Below are 20,717 nucleotides of genomic sequence, written 5' to 3' on the forward strand. Positions count from 1 at the left end.
TGTTGAAACAAGGATTTAAAATTTATAAATAAAACATCTGTAATAGAAACTTATGTATAAAAAACGTGTAGAAAAAACTAAAGTGTAAAGAAATGACATTTTAGTTAATTACTGGACATTACTTTTGAACAAAACGGAAAACATTTGCATTTAGTTTTTACCAAATAGGTATTCTATAACTTCTTACTAGTTCAAGCACTTTCTACACTCTTTTTTCAGAAAATAATTTGCTTTTGTAAGAAGAAAGTTATTATAAAATTTAAGAAAAATAACCTGTCGAATGCTAACCTGTCTTATTCACATTTATAAGCTAAATAAGTAAAGTCTTTTAATTTTTTTTTAAATGATATACAGGAACTTTAAACTAAATTTATCAAATAAATTTAACTTATTTTATTTTGTTCAGCGAGCCACATTTACATACTCGCGGGCCACAAAATTTTTTTTCGCGGGCCGCATTCGATTCAAAAAAATAACGTGCTCGCGGGCCGCAGATTTACCCTTCGCGGGCCGCATTTGGCCCGCGGGCCGCAGTTTGCCGACCCCTGACTTAGATGCTATACAAAGCAAATAAATTTTATAAACAAAAACAATAAATTCACTTTAATAAAGTTTTTTGTGAGTAAAACCTTTTAAAATAAAGCTTTTTGATACCGATTATGTTTTTCAATATTTAACGCATCGTCTGCAAAAAATATATTTAAACTACTACTAATTTTAAGAAATCAAGTACATTTTATCAATGTTGTCGAATTTGTGAAATTGATTTTCAAATTTTATTTTTAATCTGTAAATCAACTTAGTAAATCTTAATACTATATGATATATAATAGTATTAAGTTATTAACTATCAATGTAAATTAACCAAAACATTGAGTTTATTTAATATTTTGAAAAGAGGTCGGCAATGTACGACCTGCGAGCCGGATTTGAAACGTACACAGATATATCTCATTCAAACGTATTTTTAAGCTTTATAAATATATTCTGCTGATAGAATAAGTGTAAGACTTTCACTAACTAATATTTCGAAATGTGATCTTAGTTTCTATTTTACTACACCTTATTGCTTATTTCGCTGAATATTTTATTGCAATTTTTCTTTTTATAGGTTATTTTTGATTTTGTGGTAAATTTTTCTAATTTTTGTGCCCAGCTAGACTTTTTTTTAAGATTTAAGGCCCGTAAAAGTTTTATTTAAAACACAATAAAAGTCGCCCAACCCTAATTTAGAACAAAATTACAGAGATTTGTTTAAAATTAATAAGACAACACATAATTTACAAAAATATTAATTTTAGATAAAACATAATTTTTTTATTATTATACTCTACTACACCTTAAAGTACTTTTTACTGAGTGCTGAACTTTAACTAAGACATTATTTTCTTCTACAGAATAGTTAAGTTTATATTTTCTGTTTATAGCATATTTTTATTTGCTTTTAAAAATACTTAAGTACACATTAAAAATAGGTAAATGTATGCAAAATTTAAAGCTTTCTTTTGCTTGTAAATCCTAGCTTATTCTCAAAACTCTAAAACTATTCGGTAACATTAAAAAAAATTCAACAAAAGTTTGAAAGACCAAGTTTTCACTCATTTTTTGACTAGAAAAGTTTACAAGCTTTTACTACCGAATTAAATCACCTAAAACTTCGTTTTGTGCTATCTTAAGCCCCATAACTAAATGGTTATAAGTGTATTGATTCTTCTTTAAACTAGCTTCTGAATAAGCAATTTGTTTTTTCCGTATATAATCTCCAAACTTCACCTTCAAAAATATAAATTTTATGAGTTAATTATGTTTCAATTCAGTTTACAAAAAAAGTAATATTGTGTATTATATGTATTAAAGAGCTCAAAAACTAAACTCATGTATAGCAATATAATTGTAGACTTTTGGTGTACGACTATTTAAATTCCGAAAATTCAAATTATATATTTTTCAGTATTTGTCACATATCTCCTTTAAAAGTCTTTTTGTTCAGTCTTTTTTTATACCGTTGTAACGTTAATAATTAACTATAAGAAAAAAAAATATTTTTGTAAAATTTTCAAAGTCTTTTGAGATGTGGCTAAAACAAGTTTCAAATAAGTACTATTTTTAATTATTATTTTTTACTTTCATAATCTTATTTACAAGACCTACATATGCTTTTTTATTTTTTCATATACCTATTAATTATCTAGCTATGGTCTTTTAAAAATTTCTTAAAGAGTTTTAGTTTTGGAAATTTAAATTCTCATGCAACCGTGAACTTTTATGATAAATATTATAACAAAGTCTAATATATAAGCTTTTTTGTTAGTTAAATTTTTATAGCTACTAGGAGTAAACATTTGAACAACTTAAAGAAATATTTTATTTTTACATTTATAGAAGCATAAGTGTTATTCTATCTATTCTAAGTGCAAATGTTTATTAACCATTAAGGTTCAACCATTTAAAGCATTTCTAAAATAGGTATAAAATACTATTCAAAATTTACAGGATAAAATAAATTATAAACAATGTTTTTTGAATTTTTAGAATTAACATTTTATCTAAATAAGCTACTCATAAGGTGTAACAAATAACATGTAATATTTTGTGTTTATTTAAGAAATAAAATTTGAATCATATATATTTATTTATTTGTTTTTAACTAACTTGATTGTTGCTAAGCTGCTTTTCAAAATTCATTTAAAGTTTTATCTCTTGATGTTAGAAACTTAGATACCAATAAAATCGTAGTTTTAAAAACATGATAGAAATTATTAACGCTGCATTTGTTATTATTAAAAGTAAAATTCCGTTTATTATAATAGTAAATTAAGTTTTATGATTACGAAACAGAAACTTTATTTATACACCACAGTAAATAGTTTTGTACAGTTTTATAAATAAAATACTATTGTTGTAAAATTATGTAAATCTTAGAAGTTGAGAATACTCGACATGTTTAAAGTTTTCTAGTTTCAAGTAAAAATATAAAAATTTTAAATAAGATTTAAAAGTGCAACAATAAAAAATTAAAGGATTCTAGTTTATATATATTTTGATACTAAATTTGATTTTTCTGTTCTTCGAACCAAGTTTTCATTAACTAATACATTTAAATTTAAGTTCATACAAGCTATTTTAAGCAACCGTATATCAAAAAAATAACTTTGAATCTAAAAGAATAAAAAATGTACTAGATGATTTATTTAAAGCTAATGAGGGCCAGCTTTTTTTTATTATAGTAATAAATTAGCTATTAGAAACTTTTTACAGCTTAGAAATTATAAGCAATCAAAGTTTGTGAGTTTAAAACGTTCCTTATTGTTGTTGCACAAAGAAAAAGACAAAACAAAATTTGTTTGTTAACAACCATCTTCTCCTTCTCTTTTTACTTAGTCTTATTTACTTACTTATTACTCGTATTAGTATTTATTTACTTAACAAAAAATATTTTTTTATAGAAAATACTTTGTTTTGGTTTTGATATTTTTAAAGTCCTAACCCAAAATTTATTTTATGTTCTTAAAGAATTTTCCTAAAATTTTAAGATAAATAATAGATTTACAGAGTATTCAGACTTCCAAAACAAATGAAAAAGCTGTATCGGAAACTTTTGATTGTATCGATTTTTAAATGATTTTATCTCAAAAGTCAATGAAAATCTATATTCTATAAAAACTGACTTATAGTTTATGTTTTTTGCTTTCAAAAACTCAAAGTCAATATTTGAAAAAAAAAGTATTTACTCCACTTTATGGCTTTAGTATGATTAAGGTAAACTTTTTATTTTAATGCTTAAAAATTGGAAAATTTATATGCACTAACGTAATAACAACAAATTTACCATTATTCTTTCTTTATTACACTATCACATGTTTCTGTGTGTTAACGAGTTTGTGAACCATAACACATAACCAACTTATTTTTTTATGTTTTAAGTTTTAAGTTTTATATTTATTTATTTGTAATTTATTTCATAATTTAATTTATTATATATATAAAACATCTGTACAAGATATTTTAATTTTGGTACCCGACTGCTCTTTTCTAAAGCAATGATTAGTTATCTTACTTAGTATGTAATATATATATGCAGTTGAAGTTGTGGTGTTTTTATGTATAGCGCTATAGCTTAATTATTTGTCAATGTTTTGAAAGTTTGATAACAGTGTTAGTTTTTTGTGCTCTGTTTTCTTAAATTTAAGTTCAACTTGTTATTTGAAGTTGTACCTAACTTTACTTTAGTTATTATTTAGTTTTGACCATTATAAATATTCTACAATAAATATTATCCCAAGTTTCTAGAGCTTTAAATACCTTAATTATTTTTAATTCAGTAATTAGTGTTTGTTGTTTTACTTCTTTTCATTTACAATAGATAACAATACATACATACATATAAAAATAAAATAAAAACAAATTGTACAGTAGTCTTCCTTTAATGTACCAACATATGTTTATGTGTGTTAACGAATCAACACACTTCAACTGGGTTCTGTAAAAATTAAATACTGTAATGTAAGATTAGAAGCATAGAATAAAGTAGGTGTATACATGTTATCATTAAAATTAAAATATAAAAACTTCTACAGATTTTTACAGGATAACAGTGAATAATAGGCATAATACTTAAAGTTAAATCCGACTGTTATAAAACTAAATTATATTTGTAGTTTTTAAGTTTAAACTAAGTAAAGTAAACTAAAATACACAACAAAACAACAAATCATAATATAAACAAACTACTTACTTTAATGGAAAGAAATACTGATTCAAATTTATTTCACTGTTGTCAACGATTGAACAAAAAACATCCAATTATTACGTCACAATATATATGAAGATTAATACAGTTATTTAAATTGTATTATAAAATTGGTTAATTTAGTCTTTATGTTTGGGAAAGCTTCCTAGCCCTTTAATATGAAAAGTAGTGTGTAATCTATTTTGAATAAAAATTAAAAAACAACTATTAACTAATGAATCAATAAATTTTAACAACGGTAAAGAAAATAAAAGTCACAGGAACTTGATATAACGTGTGTTTTATATATTAAATCAGGGGTCGGCAAACTTCGGACCGCGGGCCAAATTTTCGGAAAAAAAAAAAGTATTTGTTCCTGAATATCATTTAATAAACATTTAATATCTTCACTGCTTTAGCTTAAATATGTGAAAAAAGACAGATATTAGTTCTAGCGTTTTTCTTTAAAATTTAGATTTTGCTTTTGTTTTCAAACAACAAAATCTTGAAGTGTATAAAAGAGCTTACGTGCTTGGATTGGAAATTTTCTTAAATTCAGTAAGTTGACAATGCAATAAGTAATTTTATTTAGTATAAAGGTATTTATGTGTACAAACACTAGGCAAACATTACAGAGTTTTACTAACATGTCAATTCTTTATAATTTTGGTCTTTGCTTTGACATGTGGTTATAAAAAGTTTCTTTTATAATTATTTTATAACTATATTTAAATTTGTAAAGAAACATTTAAAGGAAATCAAAAATTATTTACTAAAACTAAAATATTTTTATAATTTGTAACTTATTTTGTTTAAATGGCAAAGTTTTTTAATCTTGGCATTTTTAATTTTTTTTTATCTTTTAAAAACACTGACTGGTTTGATGTAACTGATTGTAACTTTTTTGTATCAAAAATTTGCAACCAAAAAAACATTAAATATATTTTTAAATTACTTAAAGATTTTAATAGAAAAACTTGTGCTTTTTGAAATAAAGTTAATAATAAAAGTTTTGTTTATATTTTAGTTAACTAAACAAAATAACTGAAATTTTAAGTATGTGCTGTGCAATGTATTGAATATATAAAAATTATTTTCAACAACTTAAAATAAAATGATAAATAAATAGAAGTTGATTAAATATAAAAACTGTACAAATGAATCCACATCTGTTTTTTAAGCTTAGTTTTTTACAGATGTCAGTGAGAGTTGCTTGTAAATGACTACGTAAAAAGGCTATCTACAAAATGCAAAAGACTTGAAAAAAGAAAAAAAACAACACTTTATAAAACCGAACTAGAAGAGGAAATGGATATCAAATTTTATTAATTGTTTTATTGCATCACTGTGCTTGTAGTTGATCTTTTATTGTTGTGTATCGTGTAGATTTTTTTAAAACACAAAACGCTTGATAGATTGCTTATTTCATTGTTAAAGAGTTAGGTGATAATGAAAAGAACAAAAATGTTATTTTATTTAAATCAATTTATAAATAATGATAGAAATAATATTAGGTCATAAGTATTATACTGAATATTAATTTTAGACTTTGAAACAAAAAAAAATTTAAATAGGCCAAGCCAGACCCCTATAAGTAGCTAAATATGACTAAAACCGATTAAAAAAAAACTGACTAAAACTAAAACTCCCGCCTGCGGAAAATTTTGAAACTTGAAATTTGACCCGCGAAAACCAATTGCCAACCGACCCCTGTATCAAATGTTTGTAATGATTAAATCTAAAATTATAACAAAATCAAAGTTAGATACAATTAGGAAGCAGATTTAGTTAAAATGTAAAAATTTTAAATTTAAGAAAACAAAGCACAAATAAAAACTTGTTATAAGCTTACAAAGCACTGGCCAATAATTAAGTTACAGCGACATACATAAATCACAATGACTTAAATTACATATAAGTTGTATATAATAGTTATTAAAATAATTGATTGTTGTTTTATAAAGTAGCAGTTGGGTGTTTAAATTAAAGATCCCATACAAATATTTTAAGTATTTAATAATTAAACTGTGTTATATATGAAAGTTAAAATGTAAAACATAAAACAACAAGGTGGTCATATGCTAAGTATAAACCTGCAGTAAAAATACCTCTAGCTTTATTGGGCGTAGTAGGTAAAAAAGCACGGTTTATCTGTGATTTGAATACAGGATTTTAATTAAACTTGGAACTTAACACATAAAGATGTGAAAAATTATAGTCGGAGGGTAAAGTGAATATATGAAATGTCGGAGAATAGAAAGTGTCATGTGTAAAGTAAATATATAAATAATAAATAAATAAAACTATATTTTAATTAGGATATATAATTATATTTAAATATCAAAATTTCTTATAGTTGTATGAACAACGTCAAGTCAATAATACAATCACGTAATAACTTTGTTTTATCTAAATAACGAGTTGATAACAAATTAATATATTTTGAACAGTTACATACATATATATATAGATTTACAATAACTCTTTTACATTATGGTGCCTTACTACTTTTTCCAAACATAAAGAACAAATTATCTAGTTTATAGTGTAAGTTCGATTGGCTCGTTAAAAATTATAATATATAAAAGCGTAACATAGTGACGTAATTATTATATACTTTTTTCAATGATTAGTAATGACTTAATATTTAAAATCAGTAGTTTCTTGATTTTCATGTAAGTGGTTTATATTATGATTTATTATTTTATGTTGTTTTTTTACTTTACTTTATCTAAATTAGACTTAATAATTACAAATATTATATAGTTTCATAAAAGTCGGATCTAACGTTATGCATTATATCTATTATTGGCCATAAACCTACAACAATCTATAGTAATTATTCTTATTTTATAATACACACATACATATATACCTACTTTAGCTTCTATTCTTTCCTTACAGTATTTATTTTTTTACAGAGTTTTGTTGAAGTGTGTTAACCCGTTAAACAGAGAAACATGTGTTAGTATAATAAAGAAAGAATACTGTTAAATTTGTTATTATTATATATTCCAGTTAACTTGTTTTGGTCGGATCTTTGTTAACAAAAGCTTAAATTTATATTTTTGAATAGGTATTAATGTAGCCATGTTTTTATAGGATTTAAGTTCTTCTTTAGTCTTATCTTTAAAAATAGTTTGAAATTAAAAAATAAATTGTATCAAAAGGTTTAATTATAAGTGTATGGTGGTGAAAAACTTTTTTATTTAATTCTAGGAATTAGATCACAACAGCTTGAATTGTCGTGCACCTATAAACTTTAAATTATGTACACGTTAAACCGATTAAATTTTAATCTAATGTTGTTGTTAAACAAAAATTTTTTGACTTAAACTCAATAGAAAGTTTTTGCTGAAATAAATTTATCAGATGTTTCCTTAAATGAAAACGACTGCTAACAGATAGTTCTTTTTTGTTTTTACTAAAATGTTTTATATATTAAAGATCGGAAAATTACGGGCTGCAGGTTGAATACAGCTTACAAGCGACAATCTTTGGTCAGTAAAGTTTCTTTCATCTAAAATCAACTTATTCATGTTTGTGTATATATTTTCTTAATATGTGTTTGTATTTATGCTCAGTTCAATGGTGAGTAGACAGTGGTGTCTTTTTTTTTTTTTTGCTAGCAAAAATTTAAACATAAGTAAGTTATAAAAAAAACAAAAGCGATTCTTAACTAGAAGGTGATATATGATTCTCTCACTAGATAAAGTTTTATTTCTGCTACCCATATACATTTCTGCTAAAACTTAATTCTTTCGGGAGATTTTAGTTATTAAATGATTATTTTCCTCCAGTGATGTACTGGATCCAAGATCCGGGACTGTTACCGGTCTTCTTTTGCTTGGAACCGGATCCGGTTAAATTCCTATCCTAGAATCCTAGCTGAAATTTAGCCGGGTCCGGATCCAGTTAGTTTGGAAAGACTTTGTTTTTCTGCAATCAGCTTCTTTCAATTTTATATACTTAGATTACTGTGGTTTGAATATTTAATATACATAAAATTAGTCAAGCTGTAACAAATTTGCTCTTTGTTATTAAACTGTGTTTTAGTTTTCGGCCATTTTCGTTATGTATTGGCGGTTAATGTTTTTATTGTTTTCAAATTGTTATTGTTTAAGCCGTTTTTTTAAACTAAATTTGATGTGTTAACCTTGTATTTGAGAAATTCTTTATTGGTGTTAATAATTCATTACAAGTTTAAACTATTTACAAATTTTAAACTGGTTGACTTAAGTTTATAAAGTTTTAAATTTAAACTAGAGTTTTAAAATAAAGTTTTTTAAACTAATTAGCTATTCTACATTTCCTTTGATTTAATATTTAATTTATTGAATATGGAACAGGAAAATTTAGGTCTTGCCCCTATCACCAATTAACAAATTAATAATAAAACTAAAAGAAGCTTTAGTTCTATATCTAAAAGTAATACCAAAACGCAGCCCACAAGGGTTACAAAGCAAAACAGATAATTGAACTCTAGTTTATCAATCCTTTGTTGTAAAAATGCAGGTGTATTGTAGTTTATCAAAAAGTTATTAGGTTATCTTATTAAGTTCTCATCAATATTAAAAATATCTTTTTAGTTCCTTTATAATAAACTTAGGGATGTGTTATTTGGTTCTTCTTTTAAATAAGTAATTAGAAACAGGGTTTGCACACAGTCAGGATACAAGGTTGGGTAGTTTTGTAAATTTAAGAACTTATAAAGTTTCGGAAAATATATATTCTAGATTTTAATTTAAGTAAGATTAAGTTGAATTCAATTACTTATAATTCAATTTTTCATAACCATTTTTTTTTGATAAGAACTTGAATTTCAATAACTTTAAACAAGTTAGAAAAACATTTAAAAGCCTTTGATAAAACTCAATATGATTCAGTACAGTCACATTGACAAAAAAAAAGTGGCAACCCCTAGAAATATAAGACTAATCATATTAATTTTATTAATTTCTAACACTTAACTATTTATTTTTCCCTGTTTGAAAATGTCAATTGATGGAAATTTTTTAACGTAAGTGAGGAAGACCCTTGTTATGCAATTTGCAGTCTTTGCAATAAACTCATTAAAAGAGGTAATGCTAATTCGTACAGCACTTCTTCTTTACTAAAGCATTTGAATTCAAAACATCAAAGAGTAAGGTCAGAGGCTAGAAAATCATCATCGTCATCCAATAAAGCAGTCAGCGATAGTTTGTCACCAAATTTTAAACAAAAGAAGCTAACAGCAATGTACCAAGCTAGTATTGAGAGTTATCGCACTACTAAACAATGTAAAAAATTATGAACATGATTGCTGAGGACAACCAACCGTTTTCAATTAATAGCAGTCAAGGTTCCACAGAACTGTTTGCTGTTTCAGAGCCAGGTTACTTGATTCCGAGCACTAAGTACTTCACTGATACAATGCTTCCACAGACTTATAAAATTTTGAAGATAAGATTACAAACTGAGTTATCAAAAGCTTCGTTTTTGTCAGTTACAAGTGACATATGGGCAAGTACAAAGACAAATATCTTTCTTCAACAGCATTGGTTAAATAAAAGCTTTAAGTACAATCACCGAGTTTCGCACTGTAAGGAAATAGAAGGTTCTCATACTGGCTTTAGTATTTGTTAAAACATAAAGGATATGCTTGAAAACTGGGGTAATATATAAATAGTATTCACGTTTTTCTGCGCGACAACCCATTTAACATGAAGGCTGGTATGTTGATGTTAGAATCCTCTTCAATACCCTGTTTCATTTACACGCTTCAACTAATAATTAAAGAGTCACTGTTTTTAGAAAGTAAGATTAGTGTGTTAAAAGCCAAGGCCCGTCAAACTATTGGCTACTTTAACCATTTTTGTACAGCGTGCGAGAAACAAAAAAGTTCGAGGTCACTTAAGTTCATCAATGTCAATGCAAAAAGCCTTGCTACTTGTGCAAGATATTGAAAAAAGATGGAACTCAACCATCCTTATGCTTAAAAGACTAGAAAAATTAAAAATAAGTGTCCAGAACTACGTGGCTAACAACAAATTTAAACCCAAAAACATTCTTACAGCTGATGAATAGAAACTTGTTAGCTTCCTTAATAAGCTGCTCGAACCCTTTTTTAGAGTAACGCAGCAATGTAGTAAAAACAACGCATTGCTGTCAAGTGTAAACCTTGCATGCAGCAGTACTGAAAAAGGTTTCTAATCATAAAGCTTATAGTCCACTAGGTCAAATTAGTTCTACAACCTTAGCAACCATGGCAGAAAATATAAAAAATGCTTTCGAAAAAAAGGTTTTATTTAACTAATAACAGCACACGAATAAACCTTCATCTTGTTTTTACTCACAACAGCTGTTGACTTTTTCCCTGCTAATTTCAAACAGAAGGTTGTGAGGCTACTTAAATCACAAGTAAAAAATCATAGTTGTCGTGAGACTGATCAAAGTGGTCAAGTTCCTCTAGTACCGCCTAACAAACCTAAAGCTCAAATACCTACAAATGATCTTCCCAAAAATTTTTGTCGTTCTATTATACATTTAAATCGCAAAGAAGTGTAAACACTTACGAAAGTAATCAACAAGATTCAGTTAATCAGGAAATTGAGGCAGAAATTAAGGTTTTTTTGGCTAGAGAAAATTAGTCTGCTGAAGAAGTTAAAAAAGCTGAAGTCTTGTCTTACAGAAATCAAACAAGAAAAAATACACACATCTTGCCAGGTTTGCAAAAAGGTTTCTTTTAGCACCACCATATTCTATTTAATCTTAAAGGTTATTTTTAGAAGCTGGTAACTTGTACGAACAAAACTGGAATCGAATACTTCCAAAAACCGGTGAAAAATTTTTATTTCTTCACCACAACTTAAAAAAAATAAGAACAGGTTTCTTTGTAGCTTAATGGCATTGATATGAGTAAATATTACTTATTAAATTACTTACTTTTGTATATGTAAACAGTTGCTAAAGAAGTGATTGTAAGTAAAATTCTAATGTAAAGCCTACCATTAGAAAATAAATTAGTAATTTTTTTAAGCATTGTAACATTTAATCTAGTTTTTTTTTGATGTCATACAAGTACAAAAGTCAAAATTAGTTGTATATGTAGCTTGAAATTTAACATTTAAACTGAGATTTCGTATAGGTAGATGTTTTTTTTTTTTTCAACGTTATTTTTCCTAGTATTCAAATAAAAAATTCAGACAAAAACATTGTGTTGTTTTTAACAATAATTGTATTAAACAATTTTTACTAATTAAAGGTATTATAAAAATAAATTTTTAAAGTTTGTTCTCTATTGAAACTACATAAAACTAAAAACATTTAGGATCCGGATTTAAAAAACTAAATCCCGAACCGGATCCGGCCGGATCTTAAATTAGAAAAAAGATTCGGAACTAGCCGGATTTTAATTAATGGATCCGATAGATCACTGTTTTCCTAAAAGTTTAGTTATTAATAATGATTTTTATAAACATTTTTGTTAAGCAAAGTGAAGTTTATGTATATTCAAAACAAGTTTTTTCTAGATATTTACTTTTGCTAAATATAAAACTTTAAAGTTTTTCCATACTTTTTTTTGTAACCTGCCCTCATTAAGGTATTTGGCAGTCAAAAAAAAAATTGTATTCAAATCAAAGGTAAAAAATATAACAGTGTAATGTATTATTTTGTATATCATTAGTAGCGTTAAAATGAGATATGAGGAACATAAAATATATAACACCAGTGTTAAAAAAATTGTAAAGCCAAAAATTGATAGAAAATGTTCTAATATTATTTAGAAGCTGCGTATCAAAAGCAAACAATATGAAATATTTTAGAAAGTATTGCATCTAGCAAAAAAGCTTTTAACTTATGCTGATTATAATTATATAAACTAGAAAAACCTAAAATTACAAATACAGAAATAAAGAATCACTGAACAAAATAAATTAATTAGTAACTTAATTTACGCAAATTTAATAAGTGTTCTTTTATTTATACACAACTAAAAAAAACTCTTATGTTCTGCTCTTTTTTAATAGGGATTTTTTTATACAACACAAACCCAGTAAAACCAGTTTCATATGCTTTACGTCTTTAAATTGTTTTGTTAAGTATGTAATAAAGTAATACTTAGTAGTTTATACGCAGATAATAACAATTATTAATATTCTAATAAATTTTAAACCTTAATTAAAGTAACAAATATCTGTTTGTAATTTTTTTTAAGTTTTGTAATTTTTTAAAACTAGTTTAGCATCTTTTTTTTATAATACTTTACTCTCCAAAATCTTTTTTTTTATAATTTCCTGATTAAAACTATATGACTTTCGTCTAGTTATTAAATTGTATTTTATATATTTTGTAAGTTTTGAACTTTTGTATATTTGTTAAATGTTTATACTATTTCACCCATTGTAATATATGTTTTTTAAGGGCTTTGTATCACATGATCTCTAGCCCTGCTTCTGAACTTAGTAGTAAATGTTTTATAGTAAGAACATCACAGTTTACTCTCTATTTAAGTTTTTTTTAATGCATTAAACTTTTCATTCAAGCATTTTTTTAAATTTGTTTTCTTAGCAGAAATTTTTATGATCAAAACACTAGTTGCTGACGGCATTTTATCCTCATTTCTATGTTCCATGCTTATTAAAAACCGTGTATTTTTTACATTATAGATAACAGTAAAATCTCTCGACTTAATGATAAGGAGAATGATCAATTAAAAATTTTTAACTTTATTTTTTTTTAAATATTTCAATCGCTTGAGCCAAATCAAACGAGTGAAACACTGAATCATTGCTAAATGTAAGTATATTTATTTATTTGTTTTAGTTTTAAGATTATAATTTTATTAAGCAGCTTAAATTTTTCAAAAATTAACATAAACCAACATGGTAACATTATGGTTTTCCTATATTGATAGCTTTAAACTATAAATTTGATTTAGTTTTTTGTCTTGATTAAAATAAACAAATTATAATTTATTTACCTTATTTTACAATTTTTTTGCTAAAACAAAGTTATAGAAAAGTCAAAAAAGTATTTAATGGAAGAATAACTATCGTTAATAGTCTAGATAATATTTAAATGTTTGGATACGGGTACAGCCTTATTTAGATTGAAAAAAGATCAAGTAATTATTATTTGATATATAAAAAATTCAAAAATTCTATACTTCATTTATAACTAACATCACAGCTTTTATATTTATCTGTTGTATTTGAATTTTAGAACAACATTCATACTTTTTACTAGAAATTCATTAAGTATATTACATCGAAAACAGTCTTAAATTTTTTTTTTAAAAGAAGTAATCATAATTAAGTTCTATTTATAAAAACAGTTTAATAGACTCATATCGATACTTTTTGAAAAAATATTCTAATTAATATCTTTTTATTTTATTCTTAATTGTTTCGAAAATTTTAATTTGATTTTTAAACAACTGAAAACTAGTAAACCTCTCCCCAAGAAAGTTTGTTGCAAAGTTTATCTGAATCATCTTTCAATTTTATACGACTTACCCAAGGCTTCATATCAAGTTTGTCATATAGTTTTACGCAGCTGTTGAAATTTAATCGTATGCTTTACTTGTGAACTAAATTCCTCTTCACAAATGTTAATTTTTTTCTTTATCAAGTATTAAACTTAAATCAAAAATGTCTGTTTTGAATTATTAAAGTTTATTTCTTAACGTCAAGCAAATTTACTTAAATTTATAACAATATAGGGTTTATGAAACATCTTTTTGAAGTGATTCTGTTACTGTTAAAAGTTTTGCGCAATTATTCATTTATGAAAATCTCTTGGCATTTCAAAGTTTTATATAGTTTTAATATATCAACACAAAAATTTACTGTTATCGTGTTTGAACTATGCCTGCAGATCAAAATGTTAAAACTTAATAAGTACAGAAATCATCATTTTGAGTACGCTCTTTTGAGCCAAAACCTAAGTATGTATTTAGAATGCAAATTTATATTTAGATTGGAAGTTTTTATATACTCATTTTTTGACTGTCTGAAAGCACATACTCAGTGGAAATATTAATGTACAAAATTTTTTATACAATTTTCACAATATTATACTAGGTAAGAATAAACATACTTTGTTGTATAAGGATAGTAAATATTTTTTAATGTATTATTTACAATAATCTGCTTTTTAATGTAAACAATAAAATTTACTTAAAGTGTATATCTAACTAACAATAACATCATACTAACTTGTCTTCTGTTACATTAAGCAGTTTTTGAAACGAAACTAAATCAGTTTTCATTCTTTCTTGGCCATAGTTTTCAATCTAGAATGTTTCAAATTTAACTAAAAAACTAACAAAAAAAATTAGATAACGATTTGACATTAAAACAAGTAGTTTAAATCGTAAAAACAATTAATGCTACAAACAATATTATTTACTAGTTAATATCGTTTACTTTATCGTAAATACCGGTTTTATGAACGTCCGTATAATATAAAATTATGCTTGAAACTTTGCCAAATCTTATTTAATTTTGTACTAAAGTTTATTAAATTTTTTCGTCACTTTTTAGCTTTTTCTAAACCTTAAAACATGACAGGTATGTTCTTAGGGTCCTAATAACTTGGTAAAGAATTTTTTTTTTATAAATAAAGACATTTAATAAAAAAAAAGAGTTTGTTCTTTACGTCCTTCTACAGTAAAAAGCATTTTCAAAAACTCATTGAGTTTAGCATTTTCAAGTTCATATAACCTTTTTAAAACTTTATAGTTAGCTTCAAACTAAAAAATATTTATTTATTTTTTCAATTATTGGGTATGTACAGTTTATTTTTTGCTATAAAAACACTTCAGGTAAAAAGTTGTGTTGTTTTTTATGTACGTTTACATAGTAATACCAAGAAAAATATTTGAGTTTATTATTTCGAACTTTAAACAACTTATTTCGCACGTTAACTTAAAATTGTAAAATTTTACAGATAAGTTGTTTTAGGCAGTGGTAATCAACCTCTTCAAAATCTATGTACAGTAAATTACTGTAAAATAGTTTATGTGCACACTAGAATAAAATAAATACAAATCATAAAATAAAAACATTACATTTTTATTTTTTGAGTGCCTTAATGTGTTTAGAACTCTTGTTTTATGCTATAGTTAGCTTTTACTATTACTCTTCTGCCTATTTTCTTTAAGTCATAAAAACTTATATTATCTTACAAAATTTTCTGTTTACAGTAAAATAGTTTTTTTTTTTGAACTTTACTGTGCACAGCTGGACACTGCGAAAACAACAAATCTAGAGTATAATTACTAATAAAAATTTATGTTAGAAATCGAAAACTTTATGTTAAAAGTATTTTGAAAATTTGTCAAAAAATTACTTGGTTTAATACTTTTTAACTTTTGGAATTTTTTATATATTCTATAGTTAACTTGAAAGCATAAAACTTTACATATATTTCTTAATAGTCTAGTTATCTTGTATGCAAAATAAGTTAGAAACTAACGACATTTATGTAAAAAAAAACGTATACTATTGAAAACATGCTTTAGTTTAATATGTTATTCTAAATTTAACTTTCTTATTACTTTAATAAAAACCATAAAAACCATATTTACTTCTTAAGCCATAAAAATTTGCACATATGTTCTTTATACTTAAATTTATGTTATATAAAGTTTTGTTAGGAACAAAGGTATAATTTATTCAACAATTGTCAATTCAAGCTTACGCCGTTTCACCTAGAAGGTTCTTCGGAACTTTTTTAAACTGACAATAAAATGAAATGAAGCACACAAATTTATATAATGAGATTAGGTAATGAGAAAGTAATTAGTTATTAATCAATTAGTAATTACGTGCTTGAGCAAATACAAGGGAAGTTAATTAATTATTTGTAAATATAAAACTATGCAAAACAATCTTCAAATAAAATAAAAATAAATGAATACGTATAAACAAATTGCTAGCAATACAAAAATAATAAGTAGAAAAAACTTAAGATGGTATAATAAACAAAAAATAAAACAATAAATAAAGTAAATATAAAAAATACAACTAAAAATAACACTTTAATTAACTAGATCTGAATTGGGGGCAGATCGATGTTAGTTCTTTTCTTACATTGAGTGCTTTATCTCTGTCCGCTTCAGCAATGGCCATTCTTTCTAGGTTGCATATAGTGCAATTGTCTGCTTTTCTCGGAACTAAGCAGTTAATTTTAAACAATACTTGCCATTCAATTTCGGAGAAATCAATATTGTTTGATGTAGTAAATTTGGCCAAAGCTGTTGACTGTAATTTCTTTATAATGCTGTGATTGTGTTGCTGCCACCTTTTTTTTTAATGAGTTTCCTATGGAACCAATGTATTCTTTTCTAACTTTTGCTTTATATACTCCTTTTTAGAGGCATTCACCATTAAATAGGCAATTCATCTTATTACTACAGTTGCAAGTTATATTTGTTTTGTTTTCAGCTTCTAAAATCGTTTTGTTGTGTGAATTGATAATATTTCTTATGTTGGGCAAACAGCTATACGTGGTTTTAAATTGTATTCGTGTTAAAATCTTATGAAATTTGTTGTTTTTGGGAAATGTAGGCGAACAAGGTCCAAAAATTTCTTACCTATATTAGTTTTTACAGAATTACAAAACGGAGGGTTAAAATATATGATTTTTCTTGATCTTTTTGTTTTTCTTACTCTTACAATCCAGGTCATTTTTGTCATAGTCTTTTAGCTTGTAATGTCCACTTGAAATTAGTGCTTCGTTATAATCTTTTTTAACGCTATCAAATATCTCTTTGTTGCTGGAAAATTTGCTTAATCTATTATTAATCATTGGACTTATGGCTTTTCTTATTGTTTTAGGGTGATTAGACCCATTATTTATGTATTTTACATTAGAATTTTTCTTTTGTATGGTGCAAAAGCATTGCTGCTTAAATTCATGTTAATATCCAAAAAATCCGTTTGGATTAAGTTGCATCCAACGGAAATCTTGAATCCGTGAGACTTAAATTATTTCTAATTGCTTTAGTTGCTCTTTCACTTTTGCACTTAGATCTATTTAAAACGGCTAGACCATCGTCACGATATAAGCCAAAAGATAATAAATTACTAATTGATTAATAACTAATTACTTTCTCATTACCTAATCTCATTATATATATTTGTTTGCTTCATTTCATTTTATTGTCAATTTAAAAAAGCTCTGAAGAACCTTCTAGATGAAACAGCGTAAGCTTGAATTGACAATTGTAGAATAAATTAAATTTAATAATTAAGTTCTTTATATAGAGCACTCTACTTCATTTATTTTTTTTAATATATGAACAAAGGTATATAAAACTTTAATTTTGCTGTACTTAATAAGTAAAACTGTTTAGGTTTTGGAACCATAGATTACCAATGAATTAGATTAAGTTTATATATCAAGAAACGCCTCCATTAAGCTTAAGTAAACCTTTTATATCTTATATGTTCCTAAAGCTGTTTTAGAACAAGCTTATGGAAATTTTGATGGTTATAAATTTTAAATAGGTTTTTTTTTAATATGGAAACCAAACAGAGAGAAAGTTTTAGCACTACTTTAATTGAAGTAAAGAATATAACTGATTTTTAAAGTAAGTATAAAAAGGAATTTTAAACTATAAATAAGCTTCCAAAACTTAACTTTATTCCATAGAGGTTGTAATGAGTTTCAAAGTTTTATTCGATAAACATCAACCAATATATTATCAATAAATAATAAACTTCATGACACGACAGCTTCCTTGACAACCTGCGACCGGTTTCGTCCTTATTAGGACTCATAGCACCGCTTTTAAGTTCTATTGAAGCGGGATTAAGTACATATGCACTTCCGCGACCGTTTGTGGGTAAAATTAAAAAAATTGACGTAGTGAAATCGTATAAGATATTGTTAGCTTATGTGAGGTTATTGTCTACGCTTAATTTACCAGTTTTGACCAGCATTTATTTCAGCGATCTTGAACAAAATTAATATTTTTCGCGCCACCAATAATAGATGATAAACTTCACCACAAAACCAACAATAGAATTAGTTAGCATTAGAAATTCAGATAGAATACAAACTGAAAATAATACATATTTTAAAAATAAGCAATGTGTAAAAATATAATTGCAATTTAATAAATATGTGAACTAGATATAGAAGAATGAAAAGTATCACGAAGTTTTCCTTTTTAGTTTAATGATTAAAAAAATTTAATTTATATATTAAAACGTTTTAAATTATAACAAAACTCTACTTATCCAGTAGTTTCTTTAACTCTTTAACTCTGTAACTCTTTAAAAAATACATGGAAAATTTTATGGTTTTAAGTTGTGAAATAACTTCACTGGAATATAAATAAAAACTAATTGTACAGTAGTCTTCCTTTATTGTACCAACATTATTCTTTCCGTTAACAACCCAGTTGAAGTGTGTTGATTCGTTAACACGCAGAAACATATGTTGGTACAATAAAGGAAGATTACTGTACAATTTGTTTTTATAAAAACTATAGTAAACATATTAAACTTTACGAGTTTATGAAAACACTATTTATTATACAGTAACACTTAAAATAGACAACATTTTCAAAAATAATATTAATAGCATTATTCCACCAAGTTTATTTGAGTACAACAAAGTTTTACTGCTAAGAGAAGATTATCACCTAATGTTATTATCGCTCACTCAAAAATAAAGCACTCTAAATTTGTCAATTTGCTACTTCAATCACTATACATAAATGTCTTTAGTTTTTAAGAGAACTTTTCATATCCATTAATTAGACTCTAAAGAGCATACATATCAAGTTTTATTGTTTTAAGTAAGCTAGAAATCACGGAAAGTTTGCATGAAGCATAAAAACATCAACGTCAAGATTTCTTTATGGGTTGAAACTGGTTTAGCACAAGCTCTATAAAAACTTTGTCTACTTCCACTGGCTTCAGAAGTAAACCATAAGGAAAAAAAAATTTACCTACAATGAAAAAAATAACTCCTTAGACCTGTACTTCAATCATTTAGCAAATTAATAACTATAAATTTTCCGTAGTTGTGGATGCGTAGGCAATATGAAACTGTATTCCGACAGCTTCTGTGACATTGAATAATTACAGCTAAATCATTCTTGCTGATTCGCTGAGCCGATTGTCGTTGTTGTTAGTGAAAATAATTAATAATAATTATATCCTAGCAATATTCTTGAACTAAACTATTTTTAAATCGATTGTCTACGATTGTTTTCATTTCAAAGGATATTACATACTATTTTTAAATGCCAACAAACTCAAAACCTGAACTTAACAACAATAAACTAAAGTTAGTTCACCACACTACCGTATGTCATCTTAATATCACCTCTCTCAAAAGGTAGGTCAGAAATCACAGTAAAGGCCAATCAACAATAATTAGTGGAGAATATTTTCCTAAGAGTAAGAAAAAGATGCATTCTTTACTCTCGCAAAAAATTCTCAAAATTTAGTCTACAAATTACCTCCTGCCAAAAAGATCTTAGTCTAAGTCTAAAGGACTCGTTACCTTGTAGCAATATCGCATGCTTTACTGCTTTCTTAATTATATAAAAGAAGATATTGCAAAAAAAAATATTGATTTCTCAATGCTTAAATATGATAATTATCAATACATGTTGCTTTTGGTAGAATGGTGATGCCAATTTTACCTGTTAACTGTTTTTGAATCTGAATACTATTTAACCGACTATTGTGTTTTTTTTTCTTTATAGTGTGTGTTTAGTTTGTATTCATTAAACTGTGTAACAAGTTATAAAACTTTTTGAACAGTACTTAGGTTACAATCACAAAGAAATTCTACTTCAAATAAATTAGTAGGGTTAGCTTTATATAATAACACATAGTTTATGTAATGAGTTTTCAGGTCCTCTACAAATATAACCTTATAATGGGAAGAATGTTACTAGATACAATAGTTAATAAATCTCAGGTATGCAGCGGGACTCACGGACTAAAAAGGAATAAGTATTGAATACTCGTTATGTTAA

General features: G+C 25.7%; 1 protein-coding gene across 2 annotated transcripts in view; it reads right to left on the reverse strand.

The window, feature by feature from the left end:
• Positions 1-771: 771 nt before the first annotated feature.
• LOC145844040 (galactosylceramide sulfotransferase-like) overlaps positions 772-20,717 on the reverse strand; it is a 30,099-nt gene continuing 10,153 nt past the window's right edge. For both annotated transcript variants that reach the window (XM_082951369.1, XM_082951368.1), the window contains exons 8-10: positions 14,929-15,005; positions 14,164-14,266; positions 772-1,773 (exon numbers count right to left, since the gene is read on the reverse strand). In XM_082951369.1, coding sequence (XP_082807495.1) covers positions 1,633-1,773; positions 14,164-14,266; positions 14,929-15,005 — 321 coding nt within the window. In that variant the 3' untranslated portion in view covers positions 772-1,632. The remainder of the gene's footprint in view (positions 1,774-14,163; positions 14,267-14,928; positions 15,006-20,717) is intronic.

Source organism: Thalia democratica, chromosome 9, assembly GCF_965202585.1.
Source record: "Thalia democratica chromosome 9, ktThaDemo2.hap1.1, whole genome shotgun sequence".
Classification (NCBI taxonomy): Eukaryota; Metazoa; Chordata; class Thaliacea; order Salpida; family Salpidae; genus Thalia; species Thalia democratica.